Raw genomic sequence first — 14,864 nt, forward strand, 5'->3', positions numbered from 1 at the left:
AGAACAACAAGGCACTGATGTATGTATGTAGTTGTCCAAAAGTAAACAAATTAACAGGAGACATTCATAAAATTCCTGTTTACCCTAAGATATATTTTCTTTCAAACGATTTTCTTCTTAATGAAGAATGACTTGTCCTGCAGAAAGAGTTCAGTTCATTGAAATGCCCTGGAAAAATATAACTATTGCAACAGTACTTTTGTGTATATACTTCCCATTAATGATCAGTGTAAAACAATTTGTTTGAGCAGTTTTAAGCCTTTCTTGGTCCTGTCTTTGATTTCTGAGTTCGAGTTTGATTCTAATTGACCATGCCACTAACATAGCAGATATAGCTGGGATGGACTAGGGCCTTGACTTTTCTGTTGGTTGCATTTTTTCCCAGTCTGTTGCAATAATTTTATCAACATAATCATGCAGAGAAATTTAGTTTGAAGGAGTGCTAGATTGAAAACCTAAAAGTATCAGGCTTTCTCAGATATCACTTTTTTCACCTATAATGATTATTTTATTAATGTGAAGAACGAAAAGTTACACTTTGCCTCAGAGTTGATGGTAAACTGGTTTCTTATGAGCGGCTTTGAAGACAGGAAAAAGCAAGGGCATACCGCTTTTAGTATTACAATGTCTAGTAGAGCATGGAAGCGTTCAGGACATCTAAACACACGTGTAAGTCACAAATCATCATCCCCCCCTCCCCCCCCCCCCCCCCCACCCACACACACACACACACACACACACACACACACACACACACACACACACACTATCCTTTTCATAATGCTACATTCCATACTGGATTTTCCATTTTTTTTACTATTATTTCCTTCAGTTGTACAGCCATTTGTTATAGCTTTTAGTCTGAAGTTAAATTGGATATGATTTGTGTAATTGTGATGTAAATTATCTATTGCAGGAGCAATAGAGAAGCAGAAGTTAGTATATATCCTGAACAGAGATGCTGAGGCAAGGCTTACCATTTCTTCACCATTGGAAGCCCACAAAAGTAACACTTTAGTTTACCACATGGTTGGAGTGGATGTTGGTTTTGAAAATCCAATGTTTGCTTGTTTGGAAATTGATTATGAGGTATGTACTGTAAATTCTAACCAGCCTATAAAGTTAAAGCTAGTTACATGTAACTATCTGCCCCTAATTGGTTTTGTGATATGCACTGTTGGATTAATTTTTTTCTTAATAAAGGTTCGTATGAGCAGTTGCCAGTGGGCTCGTGCACATGCGCAGAGCTGAATTCGTGTATGAGCAGTGCCTTCCTCCAGCTTCTGGCTACTTGAACCGTGGCTGTTCGCTGTATGATCAGTAGCAGCAAGTAGCCAGAAGCTACCAAGAGAAATTTTTCTGGCGCAGCCAAGCTGCCAGATTCACGCATGCGCAGAGCAAGCTGAGTTATAGTGGGGGAGGGTGGGGGTCCTTCCCCACGTGACCCACGTATGTTTCGTGTCTTCGTAATATTGCTGGTCTCTTCGGTTACAGCTCCCACGTCAAATGAAATCAAATCAGATTCCTGTGGTCGGGAGCCATCAAGTGAATTAATACACATTCTCATAATCATGAAAGACCAAAATAAATTGGTAGTTCCAATTTTCTGATTTTATATTATTTCCATGTTATTAGCAATCAACCATTAATGTCTTAATGAAGCTATTTCTGTCTGTTTTATAGAGAAAATAGCTTCTATTATATTTTTTTTTTTTTTTTTTTCCGCTGAGGCAGTTAGTTGATTTGAAACAAAGTGTTTCATTCCGCACTATTGGATACTTTCAACCTCGTTCAATTTCAAGTGCAAATTTTCATTTTCTGGGATGAATGATGTTGTTGTTGTTGTTGTTGTTGTTGTTGTTGTGGTCTTCAGTCCTGAGACTGGTTTGATGCAGCTCTCCATGCTACTCTATCCTGTGCAAGCTTCTTCATCTCCCAGTACCTACTGCAACCTACATCCTTCTGAATCTGCTTAGTGTATTCATCTCTTGGTCTCCCCCTATGATTTTTACCCTCCATGCTGCCCTCCAATACTAAATTGGTAATCCCTTGATGCCTCAGAACATGTCCTACCAACTGATCCCTTCTTCTGGTCAAGTTGTGCCACAAACTTCTCTTCTCCCCAATCCTGTTCAATACTTCCTCATTAGTTATGTGATCTACCCATCTAATCTTCAGCATTCTTCTGTAGCACCACATTTCAAAAGCTTCTATTCTCTTCTTGTCCAAACTATTTACCGTCCATGTTTCACTTCCATACATGGCTACACTCCATACAAATACTTTCAGAAATAACTTCCTGACACTTAAATCTATACTCGATGTTAACAAATTTCTCTTCTTCAGAAACGCTTTCCTTGCCATTGCCAGTCTACATTTTATATCCTCTCTACTTTGATCATCATCAGTTATTTTGCTCCCCAAATAGCAAAACTCCTTTACTACTTTAAGTGTCTCATTTCCTAATCTAATACCCTCAGCATCACCTGACTTAACTCGACTACATTCCATTATCCTCGTTTTGCTTTTGTTGATGTTCATCTTATATCCTCCTTTCAAGACACTGTCCATTCCGTTCAACTGCTCTTCCAAGTCCTTTGCTGTCTCTGACAGAATTACAATGTTATCGGCGAACCTCAAAGTTTTTATTTCTTCTCCATGGATTTTAATACCTACTCCAAATTTTTCTTTTGTTTCCTTTACTGCTTGCTCAATATAGAGATTGAATAACATCGGGGAGAGGCTACAACCCTGTCTTACTCCCTTCCCAACCACTGCTTCCCTTTCATGTCCCTCAACTCTTATAACTGCCATCTGGTTTCTGTACAAGTTGTAAATAGTCTTTCGCTCCCTGTATTTTACCCCTGCCACCTTTAGAATTTGAAAGAGAGTATTCCAGTCAACATTGTCAAAAGCTTTCTCTAAGTCTACAAATGCTAGAAACGTAGGTTTGCCTTTCCTTAATCTTTCTTCTAAGATAAGTCGTAAGGTCAGTATTGCCTCACGTGTTCCAGTATTTCTACGGAATCCAAACTGATCTTCCCCGAGGTCAGCTTCTACTAGTTTTTCCATTCGTTTGTAAAGAATTCGTGTTAGTATTTTGCAGCTGTGACTTATTAAACTGATTGTTCGGTAATTTTCACATCTGTCAACACCTGCTTTCTTTGGGATTGGAATTATTATATTCTTTTTGAAATCTGAGGGTATTTTGCCTGTTTCATACATCTTGCTCACCAGATGGTAGAGTTTTGTCAGGACTGGCTCTCCCAAGGCCGTCAGTAGTTCCAATGGAATGTTGTCTACTCCGGGGGCCTTGTTTCGACTCAGGTCCTTCAGTGCTCTGTCAAACTCTTCACGCAGTATCGTATCTCCCATTTCATCTTCATCTACATCCTCTTCCATTTCCATAATATTGTCCTCAAGTTCATCGCCCTTGTATAGAGCCTCTATATACTCCTTCCACCTTTCTGCTTTCCCTTCTTTGCTTAGAACTGGGTTTCCATCTGAGCTCTTGATGTTCATACATGTGGTTCTCTTATCTCCAAAGGTCTCTTTAATTTTCCTGTAGGCAGTATCTATCTTACCCCTAGTGAGATAAGCCTCTACATCCTTGCATTTGTCCTCTAGCCATCCCTGCTTAGCCATTTTGCACTTCCTGTCGATATCATTTTTGAGACGTTTGTATTCCTTTTTGCCTGCTTCATTTGCTGCATTTTTGTATTTTCTCCTTTCATCAGTTAAATTCAATATTTCTTCTGTTACCCAAGGATTTCTACTAACCCTCTTCTTTTTACCTACTTGATCGTCTGCTGCCTTCACTACTTCATCCCTCAGAGCTACCCATTCATCTTCTACTGTATTTCTTTCCCCCATTCCTTTCAATTGTTCCCTTATGCTCTCCCTGAAACTCTGTACAACCTCTGGTTCTTTCAGTTTATCCAGGTCCCATCTCCTTAAATTCCCACCTTTTTGCAGTTTCTTCAGTTTTAATCTACAGGTCATAACCAATAGATTGTGGTCAGAGTCCACATCTGCCCCTGGAAATGTCTTACAATTTAAAACCTGGTTCCTAAATCTCTGTCTTACCATTATATAATCTATCTGAAACCTTCTAGTATCTCCAGGGTTCTTCCATGTATACAACCTTCTTTCATGATTCTTAAACCAAGTGTTAGCTATGATTAAGTTGTGCTCTGTGCAAAATTCTACCAGGCGGCTTCCTCTTTCATTTCTTAGCCCCAATCCATATTCACCTACTACGTTTCCTTCTCTCCCTTTTCCTACTGACGAATTCCAGTCACCCATGACTATTAAATTTTCGTCTCCCTTCACAATCTGAATAATTTCTTTTATTTCATCATACATTTCTTCAATTTCTTCGTCATCTGCAGAGCTAGTTGGCATATAAACTTGTACTACTGTAGTAGGTGTGGGCTTCGTATCTATCTTGGCCACAATAATGCGTTCACTATGCTGTTTGTAGTAGCTTACCCGAATTCCTATTTTCCTATTCATTATTAAACCTACTCCTGCATTACCCCTATTTGATTTTGTGTTTATAATCCTGTAGTCACCTGACCAGAAGTCTTGTTCCTCCTGCCACCGAACTTCACTAATTCCCACAATATCTGACTTTAACCTATTCATTTCCCTTTTTAAATTTTCTAACCTACCTGCCCGATTAAGGGATCTGACATTCCACGCTCCGATCCGTAGAACTGTTATACCATAATAAATAACCAAACACAGTACTGTCCCTCCAAGAAAATTGGTATCACGAAAACCACATGAAAAGCTGAATATCAGGTACTTCACAGTGCATTTGGACATCAAAATGTTCAATTAGATCGGAATGAAGCATTTTAGTATGGTTTATGAAATTCCGATGCTGCTGGAGTAGTCTCTGATGTCCTTTTCCTTTTATGACACTGAAAGATCTCTTAATGCTATATACGTACGAACATACGCCCACATTGACTTGAAGCTGACTAAGTAGGCAAATTTTGTCAGTAGTTTTGAACTAAATATTTTGTTTCAAATGTAATGACAGCTGTAGCAGAATTTTTGTAGATCTGCCTTCTGTGAAAGTGTTTTTCGATCACAAGGCACATGTCTAGTACTTCCTCTAGGCCTGAAATTATTTCTTAATTTGTGTTTACGTCTTACATTTATAGAATGCCAATCTATGCTAAATTTTAGACTGGCAGCATACCGTGTTTTATCATTTTGACTCCCCACATGGCTTCATATTTATTCCTAGAGTAGAATATAAACTGTCAGTTGTACAGTTTCTTTGCCTCACAGACAACCTTGTTAATTATTTACACATTTTGAAATAGTCACGAAATTTGTTCTTTATTCCGGTGTAAAAAAAAGTTATTGTACTTAGAGTTGTGGAGTCTAATTTTGAAATGAAAATTTGCCAAGAAGTGCTTCCTTATTTGCATCCTTTATCGGGGTGGGATATGATAAAACAATTGCTCTAAGTACAACTCTGTATGTCCTCTCAACAACATGCCGCAGGGCTGCCCATGGTCACGTGACGCCCCACCACGCACGAAATTCCACCAGAAGTGTATGAGCAGAGCAAGCACCAAGGACAAGCTGTCTGTCATCGTAGCTGCGAATGCGCAGTACAGCATGCTGTCTGGTAACTGCTCAAACGAACCTTTTGAGGTGGAGCTCCTCCACACCCACACCAGTATGATGTCCAACACAAAAGGTCTACTGCCATCTCTGCATGAGGGTTAGTTTTCACTAAATTGAGGTCTCACAGGATATGGATACTGTGATGTTTACGTACATCTGGTTAAGGTTAACCATCAATACACGCTCATCTGGAAATTGATTGGGTTGAACAAAGGGTAGCAGTTTGAAGGGCAGAGGGGAAAATGTGCCAAGGCAAGAGCCAAAGGAACAAGCCGCTGCAATAGTTGGGTTGGGTTGTAATAGCAATAGTGGTTTTCTTGATGCCTGTGACAGGTCATGCAAGACTAGGCTATGCCAGGTTTGATTTTTTTCTTCCCCATACACTGCATATACGCTGTGGAAAAGTCAAGAATTTTAAATTGTTTTAGTTTTCAGTTGTGATTTTTGGCTGATAGGAACTGATGCACAAAGAATTTTGCTTTAGCTTGCTACTGCTGAATAATACTGCTGCAATAAAACTTCAGTTGCAGAGGAAATGACATTTACAGTAACAAAATACAGTTTGTCTGATGACAGCGAAATGTTCCAAAGACCATGCAATACCTTGTAACGACAAACTGCTTTTGATGTGTTGTGTTGGCATAGTTTCGATGAGTGCGATGTCACATCTGTTTAATTTCTTACAGGTCATGGAAAAATACTGCAAATGGTGGTTTGAGAAGTGTTAATTTCAATGGAAATTTCTTTCTATCCAAAATGAATTACGTTAAGTGTGAGAATGTGTGATAAATTTCGTAAATTATAGTGTGTTAGACTCTTATTGAAAACTTAATACTGAAGACCAGCCACTAGAAAAATGTCGTGCTAAAAAAGAGCCGCCATTTATGCCATTATTTAAAATTTTACTGGCACATTTGTGTTGGGTATATCTTAAAAGTGTAACACATGCTAATAAAAAGTGTGGTGTCACCGCCAGACACCACACTTGCTAGGTGGTAGCCTTTAAATCGGCCGCGGTCCATTAGTATACGTCGGACCCGCGTGTTGCCACTGTCAGTGATTGCAGACCGAGCGCCACCACACGGCAGGTCTAGAGACTTACTAGCACTCGTCCCAGTTGTACAGCCGACGTTACTAGCAATGGTTCACTGACAAATACGCTCTCATTTGCCGAGACGATAGTTAGCATAGCCTTCAGCTACGTCATTTGCTACGACCTAGCAAGGCGCCATAGCATTTGATATTGAGATTATAACATGTACCGTCAAGAGCGATGTACACCAATTGTGGATTAAAGTTAAGTATTATATCAACTACGTACTTTATTTGCTACTATTAATTCCGTTAACTGTTCCAGACCTCACGCCAGTCAGCGTGTAATTAAACACGTGCATTTCAACCTCCTCTAGCAACATAGTGTTGGCTCTTCTGCCAACACTTCAAAAAGGCCAAGTTCAAAGGCTGATTTTTCATATTTGTTAGTTCTTTCATAGATTACACATTTTGCCATTGTTATGGCATAATTTGTAATTATCCTTAGAAAAAAGTGTCAAGAGTTCTTGATCAGTTTCACAGGTAATTGTCTTTTCTATGGAAAAGTATGTGCTTGATGGAACATGAATTCAGCCAGGTAAATCAAGAAATGTCAGATGCACAGCAGTGAAATTTATAATTGTGCTAGTCACAAATATTCAGCTGCTGCAATTTAAGCTTTGCTCTTTTGATCCTGCCTAACCACACATCAGGGAAACCACAGCAAGAACTTTCTGACAACTACTGTTATATGTGAAAGTTTAGCTTTTCTTGTAGCCATATGGTACGCATATTAATTTAAACCATTAGCTTTTTCTATTTCTGTGCTAATATCTGCAGTCATTGGCTGGTGAGGTCACATAACATATCCTGATTTCGGTGCTGCAGAAGCTGTCGTGCTGTGTTTGGTGGAATTTTTGTTTGTGCTTTCATATTACAAAAATTTGCAGTACAAATGCTGCTGCACATCAAAGATATTCACAAATCGTGTTTTTCATAAAGTGTTAGGAAGTTCTGTGCTGGTGTATAAAACTTTAACTATTCAAAGGGTGAAGTATATTGTCACTTCACTTTTTCACCTGGGAAAAAGTGTATTTTAAACTGGGAAATTCAGGAATTCTTCCGTGTCAAAGTATACGCTCCGATATACCTGTCATCGTTTTGTACCTCACTGTTGGTTATGTGTGAATCTGACTTACCTTCGTTGTGTAATTTCTGCAATATTTTATTTCTTAATACTGCAACTTACATCCAGCTTTGATAAATGCATTTGTTTTACAGGAAGCAGATACGGACCCAACAGGGGAAGCAGCCCATAAGACACAACAGACGCTGACCTTTTATGAACTGGATTTAGGTCTTAATCATGTGGTTAGAAAGTACAGTGAACCCTTAGAAGAACATGCCAATTTTTTAGTTTCTGTTCCTGGTGGCAATGATGGTCCAAGTGGAGTTCTTATATGCTCGGAGAACTATCTTACTTACAAGAATTTGGGAGATCAGCATGACATAAGATGTCCTATTCCACGCCGCAGGGTAAGTTGACAGTATTTGAGTGATTGTTAGGGTATTGTTTTTTTTAAGTTAATGTCATTGAATGCTCTTGGTAAGTGAAAGTTCTGGTAGAATGTGTATTACCTAGGAATCAAGGTTACAGTTTGTTGCACAATAGATGGATTGAGTCAACAGTAACATAAGCTGGAAAACCTTGCATGGTTTATTTTAGCTTGAAAAAGTTTGTCTAAAAGTACCAAAGATTTCTTATTTATGTGCCTGTTGAGGATTAGTATTGATAAGCGTGATTAATATAAAAAATTTTGCTGTGCTTAAATTTTTGCACTGGGTATCTCCAACACTTAAATTATTGAGTGTTGGTCGTAAGCAGTGCAATATTACATGGAGGTTATTGCATCGTTCATGTGAGATTTGTATCTCATGTGTTGGTTTAGGCTTCCTACACAAGATTTTTTGAAGTCACTGTATTTCAAGTTTGATCTAACATCTCTGGAAATTGTTAAATACCTATGAAGTTGTCGTTACCAATAATATTGAATTTGTGTCTGCCCATGGTAGCCGAGTGGTCAGCGTGACAGAATGTTAATCCTAAGGGCCCAGGTTCGGTACCTGGCTGGGTCAGAGATTTTCTCTGTTCAGGAACTGAGTGATGTGTTGTCCTAATTGTCGTCATTATTTTTTCATCCCCTTCGACGCACAAGTCGCTTGCACCCAGCAAACAGTCTACCTGGCAGGAGGCCCTAGTCACGCGACTTTTTTTTATAGAATTTGTGAAAACTACAGCCCCCTCTGCTACGTGTTTTCCATTTATTCCCTTCCTCAGGTTCTGTGCAGAACCTCCTCATTTACCTTACCAGCCCACCAAACTTTAAACATTAGTCTATACCACCACATCTCAAATGCTTTGTTTCTTTTCAGTTCCAGTTTCCCCATAGTCCATGTTTCACTATCATATAATGCTGTGCTCCAAACGTACATTCTCAGCAATTTATTCCACAAATTAAGGCCAATGTTTGATATTAGATTTCTTATGTCGAGGAGTGCCCTTTTTGCTAGTGCTAGTTTGTTTTAGATGTCCTCCATGCCTAGTCTGTCATGGGTTATTTTTCTGCCTAAGTAACAAATTCCTCAACTTCTGCTACTTCATGACCATTGATCCTGATAGTTTCTCATTGTTTACATTTCTCTACTTCGTAATTCTTCCTTTCACTGAGGATAGTAAATTTTATTAGTGAATCCTTTATCATTGATATCTTTTCACCTTGAATTTTAATTCTAGTCTTGAACCTTCCTTTTACTTCTGTCATTGCTTCTTTAATATAGAGAGAGAACAGTAGGGGTGGAAGATTACATGCTCGTTAGAGCATTTCATTCTTGGTCTTCAGTCTTATTCCCTGTTGGGTCTTGTACGTGTTGTTAATTACCCGTCTCTCCCTCAAGCTTACCCCTACTTTCCTCAGAATTTTGAACGACTTCGCAGAATTTTACATTGTCGAATGATTTTTTTTTTCAGGTAGACAAATCCTATCAATGTGTCTTGATTTTTCTTTAGTCTTGCTGCCATTATCAAGTGCATTATCAGAACTGCCCCTGATGCCTTTACCTTTCCTAAAGTCAAACTGATTCGTCATTTGCAAATTCTCATTTTTTCCCATTCTTATGTACATTATTCTTGTCAGCATCGTGGGTGCATGACCTATTATGCTGATTAAGTGTTAATTTTCCCACTTGTCAGTTCTTGCAGTAGTTGAAATTGTGTGGATGATATTTTTCTGAAAGATGGTACTTCAGCAGACTCCTTTATTCTATGCACCAAGGTGAAACACTGCTTTGTGTGTTCTTAAGTCTTTCAAAGCCCTTTTAAAAATGTTAGGTGACTACAAATCCATAAGAATTGGCAGGAAAACAATAGTTTGGGCGTCATAAATGGTGTTGTGTGCTATTAATACAAGGTGGGACACAATGGACTCCATAGTTTGTCAATGAAGAGCATGCAGGTGCAGTAGTGGAGTGGGAGTAGTGGCGTTAGGTGGTGCAAACGATGACAGTTACAGTAGTCACCATGCTGTGGGCTGGTGAAGATAGAGGCTAGTCGTAGAAATGTTCTTTAAAAACAGTGATAGTGTGGTGACAACAGAGTGCTTTTTGTGGGTGGTTTGGTTTGAATTGTCATGACAGTGTTCTTGATGCTAAAACCATTAGGAACTGGATTACTAGTGTTAGGGCAACAGGATGTACAGTTCCTAGAAGACAAGCTGGCCAGACTAAAACTGTGAGGACATGTGAAAACATCGTGGCAGTGAGAGCATCCATTGAACAGTCTCCCATCGCGCCCTATGTGGAAACATGCAGCTGCTCTTGGAATATTGTCCAGGACAGTAAGAAGACTTTTACACTCTGACCTTCACTTACACCCCTATAAGTTGGTTGTTTTAGAATTTAGTCCAAAAGACTGGGTGACATGTACAGATGCTTGCAAAACAATCTTACACTAATTGGATCAAAAACATCAGCAAAATTTTTGTTACTGGGTGACTAAAAACCCTTGTTAACTTCACCAAAGACCACTGCACAGCCCCATAGTGACAGTTCGGTGTACTGTGTCCTCCATAGGTGTTAATGAGCCATACTTTTTTGACTGTCGACTTGCAGCTCTTACTTTGAACTCTATGTGCTATTGCGAGATGCTGGAGAAATATTTACACCCTGAAATAGAGTATGGTGAGGAATGACATGGGGCCATTTGGTTTCAACAGGATGGTAACATGGGTCGCACTGCCTTGTAATTCACGCCAAATTATGCAAGAACAGTTTCCTGGCCGCCTGATCTGAACAGGGGATATCCCATCGTCCCCTTGCTCCACAAATTTGAGCCCCTGTGATTTTTGTTCTTTGGGGGCACCTCAGAGCAGGGGTTGACAGAGTTCAACCATGGACCTAGGAAGGAAGCTCTTAAGAGGGCAATTAACAGATGTCATCGCTGGGATAATGCACGATATGCTGAGAAGACTTTTAGAAAACTTTTCTGAACAGCTCATTATGTGCATCGCTAGTCAAGGTAGTCACCTGTATGATATAATTTTCAGAACCTAATGAAAATAAAATGGCATTGAATGTAGTTTTCAGAAATAAAAAATTATCTTTATTGGTTTTTTGTAATTCACATGTCAAACCAGGGTGTTCAATTCTGCACTACTTTGTATCTCAGGAAAACTGTGCTAATTTACCATGCTTAAGTGTTAGTCATATCCAAAAACCTTTGTAGTTAGTTAACTTTTGTAAGATTTATATGATGTGAAATGCTTTTAGTTAGAAGACCTTTAAAATATTAATTGAATGTACAGTCAGATTTGCTGCTTTTTTTGATTTATGTAAATTGACGTGTTGATCATTAATAATTGTGGCTCATGTGGGAAATAGGTCATTAATTGGTGTGTGCAAAGGAAAAATGTAATAAAGTTAATGTTAAGAACTGAATTTCTGTCATTTCCTTAACAAAATGACTTAGTTTTCTGCTTTCTTTTTACAGAATGATTTAGATGATCCCGAACGAGGAATGATTTTTGTGTGTTCTGCAACGCACAAGACAAAATCAATGTTCTTTTTCTTGGCTCAGACAGAACAAGGAGACATATTCAAAATAACTTTAGAAACTGATGAAGATATGGTTACAGAAATAAAACTGAAATACTTTGATACTGTACCTGTGGCTACTGCCATGTGTGTTATGAAAACTGGATTTCTCTTTGTTGCTTCAGAATTTGGCAATCAGTAAGTAAAGAGCTTTTAGTATTAGTATGTTTGGTTGTAGTCTCTATGTATTTCCAAGGATGACAAGTACTCTTGCAAGGGGGACTGACTGTCTGAAATGGAGCCGTAAGGTTCTATGGAAGAAATGTCAGGGTTGCCCTGTGTGCAAAGATTATGAGAGCTGAGGATTTTTCAAGCCACAAATGTATTAAGTTACAATACTAGAGGTAGATACTGAAGTAACAACATAAGGTTACTTGTTCTGCAATGCAGGCAACTTACGCGAATAATAAGTTAGAATATTATTCAAAAGGCAGCACAGTTTTGATATGATTACCTGTTACCAACCGGGAAAAGGCCTACTGCATCCAAGTTATGAGAGAGAGCTGCTTCTAGAATATTCTACATAGGGTTATCTCCATCAGACTTGTAGATGAAAATAAAAACAACTTAAGGAGACAGTCTAGCATGTGACTGCTGTAGACCATACAGGATGAATGTCCTGTTAGTATCCTCAGGGTGCATATGATCCGGGAGATCTGGGAAAAACCTTGGAATTTTTTCATCCGGGAAAAACCTGGGAATTTTTTCATCCGGAAAAAACCATAAACAACAACAGAGTGCTCATATTAATGTCTGCCAACAGCAAAATATGTCAAATGCTTTTGGAAGACTATGCAATGTTTCATAACAACAAATTTCCTCCGATGAGCATGTCGTCACTGCTGTTTACATTAGATTGGTTCGAGCGGTTGCAAGCCAGCTTATGTGCATGTTCAGTTGAGTCGCGTATGAGTAGTACCTTCTCCCATTTCTGGCTACAGAAGTGTGGCAGTTAGCTGTATAAACAATAGGAGCAAGCAGCCAAATGCTATCTGAAAAAAATTTTACTGGTGCGCCGAAGCTGCCATATTCACGTACGCCCATCAGGCCAGGAACTAGGGGGTAGGGGCAAACAGAGGTATCTGCCCCAGGCGACAGTTTCAGGGGTGGTGGGGGCAACTCATATTATTGAGGAAAAAGACCCCGTTTCACAAATCGCCCAGCATCCAGCGTTAGTTGGTATATTGATTACTCCTATGAATTTGATCGCATCCCTGTGGTGTTTTAACAAATTCTAAGTTGACTTTTGAACGAGTGCATAGTATATGTGATGTCTCTGCCAGGGGCCCTTTTCCGTATCATTCATACCGATTGGTGTCGCAGGCTAGCCTCAGTATTGGTGTCATTTTTGGTTCTTTATCGAAATATCCTATTCAGTAAGCTATTGAGACTTTGTACCGAACGGTCTTCCCACTAATCTTACGACAATTGTACTGAGGGGTTTTGGATTTTGGTCTGGCCCTGTCGGTCAGTGAGCTGTTGTTTACATACAACTTTAATTTGTTATTTTTAATATATTTAGCAGTTTTAGCTTTGGATTTAGTGATTGTGTTACTAAAGAATCACCAGAGGATGCATCCGGCTGGAAAGTGAGTTCATAATAGACTATATTCCTTTCTCAGAAATATGGTTAGGCTAGGTCGCTACTGTGAGTGATTACATCCAAAAGAAACGTTTTCCGTCAATATTCTCTCAAAATACGTGTTATTTTTATGCAAATAAGAGTTAAAAGAGCATTAAATGTCAAGACATCAGCTCTGCTTACATATATTACACGAGTGTGAACTCATGTTACTAGTGGCTTTGTGTACTTCTCCCACAAATGGGTTAGTTAGTAATTATTGAAACGTGTTTACAACTTTCAAGTAACAACGGAAAGCAATTATGTGAAGCCTGATATTGGGAACCTTCCAAACTATCACGCATTTGTGAGTTACGCAGCACCGTTTGTCAACGGTCAACTTAGGTTCCTTTACACAGTACTAAAAGAATTGAGCTCTGTTTGTCTGTTGTTTGGCATGGCCAAGTGGTTAGCGCATGGGAATGCGAAACGGACTCAGGTTCGCACATGGGTGGATGCAAAAAAAAAAAAAAAAAAAAAAAAAAAAAAAAAAAAAAAAAAAAAAAAAAAAATTGTTTTCTTTCTTCTTCTTCTTCTTCTTCTTCTTCTTCTTCTTCCCCCTCCCTCTTAACATATTCAACATGTTCTGAGACATTGTTATTCGTGTAAGTTTTTTTTTTTTTTTTTTTTTTTGCGCGCCAGTTTTCGTTATTACTTACAATGTATGAGCACACTTCCTCAGTAGTGATTCCATGATTTCTGTGTGTTTAAAATACAAAATATGAAATTGCTGTGAGTGAAACAACCGACAGTGACCTTTATATTTTTTCTTGTCAGAAATAATTCACCATTTTTTCCGGATATGTAACGATTTCAAAGTATGTGGTTAGACAAGAATCTAAGAGCACAACTTAAATTACTGGGAATGTAGCTAGCAGCAATCATCTTCATAATCTTGCTTGTCACAAGTATTTATCTGCGATCGAATCCTCAACCACAGTACACAGAGATGAAAGATCTCTGCCGTAATATTTTTAGACTGTCGCACCATATACGAAACTGTTTCGTTCATGAGATGCATATCGTATAGGGAAGTGGGCTACTTAATCATTTGGATCTCTAGGAGCAAGTTATAACCACATTCTATTTCTTATTCTTTGAAACTCTCAGAATCAATTTTCGGGTATTTTTATAGATGTATTAGTACAGTGTGGTACTACACACTATTCCTGACTCATTTTCTGAAATGCAAAATCCAAAACACAATGTCAGTGTGAATGAAAATAAGATGACATAATGCGGCATTTATGACAATCTGCAGAATACAGTAAAATACGCTATCGTTATTATGCATGCATGGAAACATGCGGTCAGAGAAACTGAAAAAAATTTATGCATTTCAGCTGAGTATCATGGAAAAGGATATACTGCGCATGATCCTGTTAAGGAGGAGGCAAGGGCGAAGAAGGTGGGC

At 38.7% G+C, this 14,864-nt stretch overlaps 1 protein-coding gene across 2 annotated transcripts in view; it reads left to right on the plus strand.

Moving 5' to 3' along the window:
• The window catches only part of LOC126473546 (splicing factor 3B subunit 3), a 57,595-nt gene that overhangs the window by 12,759 nt on the left and 29,972 nt on the right, over nt 1–14,864 (plus strand). For both annotated transcript variants that reach the window (XM_050100673.1, XM_050100672.1), the window contains exons 4-6: nt 917–1,089; nt 7,963–8,217; nt 11,726–11,967. In XM_050100673.1, coding sequence (XP_049956630.1) covers nt 917–1,089; nt 7,963–8,217; nt 11,726–11,967 — 670 coding nt within the window. The remainder of the gene's footprint in view (nt 1–916; nt 1,090–7,962; nt 8,218–11,725; nt 11,968–14,864) is intronic.

This window comes from Schistocerca serialis, chromosome 4 (assembly GCF_023864345.2).
Source record: "Schistocerca serialis cubense isolate TAMUIC-IGC-003099 chromosome 4, iqSchSeri2.2, whole genome shotgun sequence".
NCBI classification, from domain to species: Eukaryota; Metazoa; Arthropoda; class Insecta; order Orthoptera; family Acrididae; genus Schistocerca; species Schistocerca serialis.